The following is a 10,509-nucleotide window of genomic DNA, read 5'->3' as shown; positions in this document are numbered from 1 at the left end:
CCACTCCATCCCCCTCTTGTGCTGTCCACAAAATTGCATGAGCCCAGTTCTGTTAGTGGTACTGTGTGCAGCCAACATTCACATGTTTATCAGCAGAGAGAGAGAGTTGAGTTGTCTAACTATGCAGGTAAACATCTAGTGGAGAAATTACGAGAACCATATAAATATAATAGCACTTCACAAGGTTGGAATGCAGCCACCTGTTATTTTCAACACTAAAAACACTCAGGATCAGTAGGATGCTTGTGTATTGGGCTATTAACCATTATAACGACAGAGATGTATCTGACAAACATAGAACAGATCAACCAGACTGTGCTAGGGTGCAATAGCTTGTGAGGCCTCTGAAGGCATGCCTCTGATGTAATCCTGTGAGAATGCAGAAAGTGATGTGTGAGAGATAAACATTTTGCAGAGAACAATGCCATGTGTATTAATTGATGACCTGGGGATGAGAGCCTATCGTCATTCTGTAGGACACTTTCTAATACCACAACTTATGCAGCAGAGGGTGATAAAATCAAGAGCACTTCTCTGGCAGTATGTAACTTTTGTTTTGGAAGGATAAGACTGAGTTCATGGCTTCTTGTTCTCATACTGCTGGAAATGTCGTGTTCTGTCTCGTAGATTCTCCATATACCTCAAGACTTCATCATTACTGCCAAACAGATGCTTGATCTGGTGTCCTCCCTCCTTTTGAAGATGTGTAGTGGAACTTTCCTGCCATTGAATCTATTATTTTCATTCTCAGTGGTGTTGATCATCACAAATTTTTTTCTTCTCATTTTGTTGACAGTCATATGTGAGCAGTGTTTGGTCAGCATTGCCGATCTCAGAGAGATCATAATTTTTTTAAGTTATTTGTTACTGTACTGCTGGAAGTTGATCATATTTCCATAAACATCTGGTAGTTTCTGGGCAATACGTGAGTATTATGGTTGGACCGATGATTTTGTTTTAAAAGCTGTTGACTCAGTTCATTGATCCCTGGAATCCTTTAACATTCATCTTCTGTGACTATATCTTGACTTGAATGTGGATTTCCAGTATTGCCATCGGATCTCCTTGTCCTCTGCAGTCTGTGACCCACTTGAGACTATTTTTCTATGCCTGAATATTGAGCTGCTTTTCCTCGCTCAGTCTGCTTTATTCTGGGTAATTTATCCAGAGACAAATGTTGGTCCATTGATGCCAAACTCCCTAGCTGCTACCCTGTTGCAGTTTGCTTCTGTGTATTGGATGATGCAGAATTTGTCTTTTGCAGTACTTTGATAAATGGCGTTCAGTGTTGGAACAGTTTGAAATTAAATCTCAAATGTCCTGTACAGTAATTTTAAGCGCCTTGCTTCGTTTTGTTTGCTAGGAACTTGCATTGGAATATTTAGTGCATCCACTTTGATTGGCCAACGAGATATCTCATGAGATATATGCTTGTCCTGGCATGACTGATGAAATATCTTGCACAAATGATGCCATGCATTAGAATCCCCAGGAACTACATTGGCTATATAAAAAACAGGGTCAATTCAATTCTTCTGCCTGGTAAGCTGCCTCTAGTTCAGCATATGTTCACACAGCCTTTGCATTTTTAATGTAATTTTGGCTCTTTGCTTCAATATTTTAAGATTTTTCGCATTATATCAATGTATAACATGCATCCCATTTTGGAACTCATTCCAACATTAAAAAAAAAAAAAGTGTATGTTATATATGTAAGCCGATACAGTATTCTGTATTATGATGTGCATTAGAAAATATAATTACAAGTGAATACTAACATTAATACACTACATGTTATAAAATATTTATTAAAAATAGTTTCCTAACTTTTTTTACAAATATTTCTACAAAGTTTTCATCCAATCATTTATTCATTGACTGATTAACAGATCATTACATCCTAAACACACCAAATGACGTATCAGAAACTGGTGCATTAGCTGTAATGCTGAGGCATAGGCCAAGTACTTTCCTTGTGTCAGCAGGATCTATTACACCATCATCCCAAATCCTGAAATTAAAAATTTTATTAAAGTATTTTACTACAGGTTCAATCAAAAAATCTAAAAAACTTCAACTGAGATTTATTTCTCTATACATAACAAACCAAGCCTCAATGTTGCAACAATGATCATCTTTGAAGATTTAATTCATTGTTTTTCTGTCTCATTTGTCTATTTTTGCAAAATAAAAATAAATAAATAAACTGAGTTTTTGAAAGGAATCTTCTCCGTGAGTGGTAAGACAAACACATCGTCACTTGCTGCAAGAATATACTCGTTTGCATATTTTTGCAACAAATGGCATTAAGTTTCTGGGACAAATCATCTTAGGTGTGATGAGACCAACAAATGATCATAACTGGAGGTATGGCCAGTCATTATGTCTGATGGAATAACTGGCTAATGCTGTAACCTTGACATGAACATATGTAGTTGCTAGGCAGAGTTAATGGGATGCTCTGACCTCATGCTTCTGTTAGTCATAAGAAGTTGTTTATTTGAGAACAAACAGTTTAGCATGAAATTTTTCAAAAATATAAACGGTTAGAAAATAACTGAAAAATGGTGGTAGTCAGAATTCACTACTTTTATGTAAAACTGATAAGTAAAATGTGAGATATGACTAAAGCAACCAGATAATGAACGTACTTTTCCTGTAGGCTTCTTTTTTGTTAGTGATTTACAGCCCACTTTCAGAATGAGAAGAAAATGATGTTGTCATCAACATACAGGAGTTACACAAGTAACATTTTATATGCTTGCAAAACTAAAAATCTCTATTACAATACATAAGCTATCATACAAAATAACTTTTGACCAAAATAGAAAATAACAAAGACTAGGTTTATTTGGTTGTAAAACTGAAATACAAATAAAAAAAAGAAAAAAAAAAGATGGCAATTAGTTTCACCACAGATTACCTGTGGCTTTCTCAGAATAAATGCAAGTTTGATGAATAAAAGATATAAATTAGGAACAGGAACCTTTCTAGTACAAATGACTGAAAGCACATGGAGCCAGTAAAAATGTGGCACTAGGTCTTCCACTTTCTAGCATCATATTATTTGGAGATGGTTTGCTGAAAATTCATTCTGGGTTTAAATTTCTGTAGCTGTTGCTGTTATTAATGTCAAAATTTCTGCTACATAAAGCTACATGGACACTGGAATGTAAACAAATAATTTATTAGCTTAACAGACCATTACAGCCAATGTTTCATTAGCTTAAGCAATTTAACACTACACAGTGAATTACCTGGATAACAGGGACAGTCACGTGCATGGAGGGTAACAGTGTGATTTTAAACAGATTGGTGCACAGCCCTATCTATCCATCAGCAACAAGAAGAGCACTGTCACTCTCCATGCACAGGTCATTTTAGTTTGTCTTCACTGATTGTGTAGTGTTTACCTCTGATAAAGCTAGCGAAACATTAGCTGTAAATAATTAATTTAAGCTAATAAATTATTTGTTTACATTCCAGTGTCTACATAGCAAAGTTCCAGAAATTTCAACATGAATAAATTTATATTGGTTAGCTTGAAAGTTAATCAGGAGTGTGAAGTGATCTAATTAAAGATTCTGGACATGACATCAATTGGAACAAGGCTTCTGTACTTTATCTAAAAGAAAACTTTCTCTTGTCAGATGGACCTATTTTTAGTGACATCAGAAAGTCTTTCATTAGATCACTTCACATTCCTGACTTTAACTTGTCAGCTAACCATTTCCAAACGATGCTAGAAAATGGATGACTCGTCACACTTAACTGAATCCACATGTTTTCTGTTGTTCATATTACAATAGTTCCTACTAGCTTCTCATGTTAAGTTACATTTTGTAAAACTTATCAACCTTACATATATATTTTTTCACCCTGAGGAAGTCACAAGTAATCTGTGGTGAAACCAGGTAGTGTGTTCTTATCTTATTTATTTGTGTGAATTTCAATTTTTATGACCAAATAAACCCAATATTTGTTATTATACACAAGCTATCCTGATTTTACTTTACATATATTTTTGTTAAACTCAGAGCATATGTTTTTGTATGATCATTTAAGAATGTATATTAACAATCTCTTTGGTCTCTTTCAACCAAAGTTAAGTTAGCCGGTCTCATACAGAGATAGGGAGTTTTTTCACCTGGAAACTTGGGATTATCATCCTCCAGAACAGGCAAACCGGCCCTGTGAATACACGCTTCTATAGACATAGGACACCTCCAGGAATAATGAGTAGCCAACCTATTCTGTAGAATTTTGGTTAGATTAAATTAGGATTACATATTAAAAATAAAGTATTGTGTTCATACATAAAATAAAGTAATTTATTCCATTAATGAGCAGAATGCGTATTAGCAAACATTTTCCTTTCTAGTATGATTAACAGATTTATATAAAGTTTACATTCCTAAAAGTTTATGCTGAGCTTTATTGTAAAACATCCTTATTCAAGGAGTAATTTTCTAACTCAAAATTTCCCTATGCATTATAAATTGAAATAAGAAGTAAGAGTTGGAAATAAACAAAAAATAGACATAAAGTTACTTCTTTACCATTAAAATTAAAGCATTTAATTCAGTGATCTTTCCTCCTCCAGTTGTACAGAATGCTTACTCAGCGCCACTTACAAGAGTAGTTTCGCATTACAATAGTGCAAAGTGGGACAGCTTCCATGACTTCTATGCCTCATTCCCATGGTTGGACCATTGCTTCTGGCCTTCCAACCCAAACATATGCACTGAACATATCACCAAAATAATCCTCACCAGCATGGAAACATACAACCCCCCCCCCCCCACACACACACACTACTCTGAACTGCCATTCCCTAATTAAACCCTGGGTCTCCAAAAGATGTGCCAAGGTGGGACCTAATGAAAAACCAAACATACAACTGGCTCAAATCAAGAACTCCATCCTCCTTTAGAACTTATACTCAAGCCTGAAATAGATGCAAAAAAAAACAATCAATGCTTCCAAAACAGAGTTTGAAAGAGCAAAAAAAGCAGGAAATTAGCAGCCTGTCCAAACAGTAGCTGAGCCTTTTGGTCTCTCGTCAAAGCAATTGGCCGTAACTTCTGTCCAACACTATTCCCACCACTATCATACCCAGATGGGTCCATTGCATCATTGCCCACAGTAAAAGCCAATTTCCTAGCTTCACACTTTGCTTCCAATGCATGCATAACTTACAATGGTAAATGCCCCCCAACATATAATGTCTCCCTATATATCCTTTTGCCAGAAAGAGATCAGAAAAAATACTGTCCAAATCAGACACAAAAGTCTCCTGGCCCTGATGGCATTCCTCTAGTTGTCCTGAAAATTTGCGCACCAGAACTGACTCCTGTCCTGTGTTGCTTGGTCTATCCTGCAGCCTGGAAATTGGCCCATATTCAACCCATTCCTAAGAAGGGTGATAACTAACTACTGTCCTATCTCACTCACATCAGTCCTGTCTAAAGTAATGGAAAAATTATCAATTCCCATGACCACCAGTATGGATTCCATCACTGCCAATCGACAGGAGATCTGTTCAGATACGTCACCCATCTCTAAACAAATGCCATGGAGAAGTTTGATGAATCTAAAGTGGCTGCACTTGTTATCTCCAAAGCACTTTTGACTGGGTCTGGCACAAAGATTTACTAGGCAAACTACCATCATTTAGTCTGTCCCAGGACCTCTGTAGTTGGATTGCCAGCTTTCTGTCTGGATGCTCGTTATGTGTGGTGGTGGTGGATGGTTCCTTATCTTCCCACCATTCAACTAATGCTGGTGTTCCACAAGGTTCTGTCCTCTCACCAACCCTCTTCCTGCTATATATCAATGACTACCACAGTTGACTTAAACTCAATATACAGTTTTGCAGATGACAGCACATTGCACTCCTCCCTTTCATTTGATAAACCTCACTCTACACAACTCAACTCAACCTACAGAACATCAACCATCTCTCTCTCTCAATTCTGATCCCCAAGCCATCTTCCAATGGGGGTGCAGATAACCTCATCAACTTCAATGCTAATAACACCTAGTTCTGTCTTATCTCATAAAAAAGAACCATTTTCTCCCAGTATTAGTTTTGAACAACACCCAAATTTCCAGACAATTTGAGATTTCTCTTCTTGGAATTACCTTGACATCAAGCCTCTCCCAGCATAAACACATCACAACCATTGCATCCTCAGCTTCTAAAAAACTAGGATTTCTCTTTCACTCAAGATGTTACTTCACCCCTGAACAGCTGTTAACTTTATACAAATTGCAAATCCACCCAGCTATTGAATACTGCTCTCACATATGGGGTGGGGATCCCCTAAAAGTTCCCTCAAAATGCTTGACTCAATACAGAGGAGAGCAATTAGACTTATTAATGACCCATCTCTTACCAACTCATCCCCCCCCCCACTTTTGCACAGACGTTTGGTTTCCACACTATGTGTCTTCTACAAATATTTCAATAGGAAATGTTCATCTGAAATAGCATTAATAATTCCCCTACTTAGTACTAGATGGTAGGTGTAAACAGGAGCCTGATGAAAGAAATCAAAAAGAGAAAAGTCAGCTATTTTGGACATATTCTGAGACATAACTGCCTACAAAGGACACTTCTTGAAGGAACTGTTGAGGGAAAGAGGAAGACAGAGACTGGAGTGGATGAAAAATATAGAAGACTGGACCTATCTCTCATATGAGAAATGCAGCAGAGAGGTGCAGAATAGGACATGGGGGAGACACATGGTAGTCAATCTCCTGGAGGGAGAAGACACCTGACAGGACAGGACTTAGTACTAAGCTTGTTGGAACATGTGCAGCTGCTGCTCAACATCACTTCGCAGTGCACCTTGAAACCAGAACAGAACAGGTTTCTTTTCCCTCCTCTTTCATCCCTGCAACTGCTGTATTGTGAAGCAGTCTTCCCCTGTTGTGTTTCTCAAGGAATACAATAACTTTTAAATCACATGTAAACAAGTTCCTCCTTTCCCAACCCCTACCCACCCATATACGGTACTAATGTACTATAGATTGATCAACCAACCTCTTGTGTATGGGTTCAATAAAAAGCGAGGTTTTATATAGAATGGAGGAAAATAAGTGATCATCCCTGGAAGCTTTATAGGGGGTTGGAAAACAAGTTTTTTTTTTATTGCATGGAGGGTGGGTGGGGACCCGAGAGTGCAAAGATGATATATATATTTAAGGCATGGTATAATGAACTGTGCATGTGAAAGGAGGATCTCCCACAATGAGTCTTTTTGACTCCATGGAGGTCTGATGATGATAATAATAAATTACAACTAAAACATTTAGTTGTCAAGTGCCATCTGTTTTTTCCTTTCCTCCCTCTTTTCATTTCATGCCTCACCTAGAATATTTTTTTCTACTTAAACCTTTTGAATCAAACATGTCAATAAATTTATTTCAAGAAACAAATTTATTGGAGTTAGACATGCTATAGCTGGCTGAAGCTGTCATTTTGCCGTTAACTATAGATTAGAATCCCACCATCTTCATTTCATGCCTCACCTACAATATTTTTTTCTACTTAAAACTTTTGAATCAAATATGGCAATAAATTATTTCAAGAAATAAATTTATTGGAGTTAGGCATGCCATAGCTGGCTGGTTGAAGCTGCCATTACTATAGATTAGAATCCCACCATAGAAAAGATGTGAAAAATTTTAAGTGATAGATGATTTTCACTTCTCAATGTATATGACTATCTTGTTTACCAAAGGCTCAAACTGATATACAAACATCACAGTTTCAAGAATAAGATCCATTGATTATCCTAACACTTATCTCACAGTTCTAAGGGGAAAAAAGGCATGCCATAGCTGGCTGGCTAAAGCTGCCATTTTGCCATTACTATAGATTAGAATCCCACCATAGAAAAGATGTGAAAGATTTTAAGTGATAGATGATTTTCACTTCTCAATGTGGATGACTATCTTGTTTATCGAAGGCTCAAACTGACATACAAACATCACAGTTTCAAGAGTAAGATCCCTTGATTATTTATCCTAGCACTTATCTCACAGTTCTAAGGGGAAAATAAATAAATAAATAAATAATAATTATTGAAGGCCATTATGGGAAAAAACTGGTAGTTTCACATTTGTGGCATGTAATTTTTTTTTTTTTAATATATGTGTGTGTGTATTGATCTCATATATGAGAGGTCAAGGGACCTATATACATATCAGTGCTGTGTATGGGTACAAATAAGGAATGAGATAGAAGTTTCTGAATGTTTTTTTTTTTTTTTTGAAGAAATGCAGCTTGCAGTGTTTTGAGACTACTTCTTCAGGAAGGCTGTTGTTCCAAGAGGATAGAGGTGGATGGAATAAAAGAGGATGAATAAGTGTAAAAATAATCAAAATGAACTAAGTTAAAAAAAAAAAAAAGTTTCAATATGTGATTATTGAAATAATCACATATTGAATTTGCTATAGGGTCATTCCAGTCATTAGGGGGCTGAAACTGCATAATTTTTAAAGAAAGTGAGTTATTTTGTCAACCCATCCTTTAAATGGAAGAAAAATTTTTTTTAGATTTTCCTAACATGCTATTAATTATGGTAGCTATTTTTATAATCTATAGTTTTGGAAGATTTTCAAAATAATCCCAGCTAATTTCCAGATTGTCTCCAATTTCTGATTTTTTTTCTTCTGTTCATAGGGGGACAACCCATCAGATGGGTTGTTGACCTATGAACAAATCTTTGTCATTTGGCTCTATTGACCATTTCTATCATCTTTCTGAAGCTCAATAATTGTAAACTTTCCTTCCAAGACTGTAGCGAAGTTTGGTCTTCCTCCAATGATTCCATTCAAGACTATTTTGGTAATATTAGAGAGGACATTCTCTGGAGGTATCCAAACCATCTTAATTGCTGTTTAAGAATTACAGCTCTGATATCTTTGCTATAGTTTAATTCATGTTTGACTTGCTCATTTGTTTTGTGCTTTGACCAGTGAGTCTTATTTTTCTTAAGAATTTCATTTTGAATGAAATTTTCTGTTTCTAATTTTTGCTGTCTTTTGATTTTCTGTTTTCTTTTTGACTGAGTAGTATCCATGTCTCAGCTCCATATGTTGCTGTGGTTATAATAATGGTTTTATAGTTTTAGTTTGAGGCTTTTGAAATGCTGTTATTTTTCCATATTTTGTTTAATTTATTCATATTAGACCATCCTAAGTCTGTATTTTACTGTTTCTGTATCATCAAAGTTGTGAGTAATGAGACGACTGCCAAGATATGTAAATTACTTTACTTGTTCAAATATGCAATTTTCAAAATTTATTGAAATTTTTTTGTTATCTCTTCCTATTTTCATTGTTTTAGTTTTACTTCACTTGATTTTCATTCCAAAAGTTTTGCATTCTTCATTTAAAATATTTTTTATTTTTTCCAATTGTGCTTTAGATTCTGCAAGAATAATAATATCACCTGCATATTTAATCTGGTATTGATATTTGTGGCATTTATTATCTGGTTCTTCGGCTATGGATTTGCAGATTTTTTCGAGATAGATAGTAAATAAATTTGGCGAGAGTGGGCAACCCTGCAACCTCTTTTTTCAACTTTGAATTTGTCTGTTTTTATTTTATTAAATTTGACAGTTGCTTTAGTATCTTTATAATAATTCATAATAAATGTTTGTAATTCTGAATCTAACATCATAAATTTTAAGATGTTTATCATTTTGTTCCTGTAAATGGAATCAAATGCTTGTTTGAAGTCAACAAAACTGCAGTATATAAGTAAAATTGTATGCCCAGTACTTTTCAGCCAGGCTATTAACTGTAAAAATGTGATCTATGGTGGACCTTCCAGATTTGAAGCCTGCCTGATCTCCTATTATCTCATTCATTGAAGTCTGGATTCTATTTTGAATAATGCATGTGAAGATTTTTTACTATCACCTTTTTTACTGTTACAAGTTACTTCCTGAGCATTAACATGATCAGGAAGTGTACTTTTTGATTTCTAATTTGCATTTTCTGACAAACTATTATTCTTTTTTTTTTTTTTTCAGAATGGCAGCTACCTGCTTTAGGTGTTCTGAGTGCCATTTTCTCCATTCTGTACTATATTCTGTAGATCCTAGGTTGAATCCACAAATCTGATTTTTTTGTGTATTTTATGTATGCATATAATGGAATATGTATGCCCCAAATCATTTTGATTGAAGCCTTCCTTCTGTGAAAAAATCTGCCTCAAAGCTTGAGAAAAATTAAAAAACAGACGACTTTGGAGACCAAAAAATTATATTGAGGGACCAAATAAAAATTTGAAATTTTTATTGGAGATACTTTTAATAGGCATCTATACAGCAAAATTGGTCCCCCTGTTATTTTCATCCCCTCAACTCGGGCAGTCTTTTGAAATTGAAGAAAACCATCCCCCCACACACACACACCATATTTAGAGCACACGTATCAAGATATATGAAGTAATCAAGTTACATGTTGATTATTGAGTTTTTTTACTTC

General features: G+C 35.4%; 1 protein-coding gene across 1 annotated transcript in view; it reads right to left on the bottom strand.

Annotated features, from left to right (window-relative positions):
- Positions 1-1,788: 1,788 nt before the first annotated feature.
- Mccc2 (methylcrotonyl-CoA carboxylase subunit 2) overlaps positions 1,789-10,509 on the bottom strand; it is a 188,734-nt gene continuing 180,013 nt past the window's right edge. The window contains exon 17 of the mRNA XM_090412413.1: positions 1,789-2,011. Coding sequence (XP_090268539.1) covers positions 1,894-2,011 — 118 coding nt within the window. The 3' untranslated portion in view covers positions 1,789-1,893. The remainder of the gene's footprint in view (positions 2,012-10,509) is intronic.

This window comes from Typopeltis vanoorti, chromosome 22 (assembly GCF_054136105.1).
Source record: "Typopeltis vanoorti isolate ZY-2024b chromosome 22, IOZ_Tvanoo_1.0, whole genome shotgun sequence".
NCBI lineage: Eukaryota > Metazoa > Arthropoda > Arachnida > Uropygi > Thelyphonidae > Typopeltis > Typopeltis vanoorti.
Note: the sequence above shows the minus strand (reverse complement) of the source record. Positions and strands in the feature narration are given on the sequence as shown.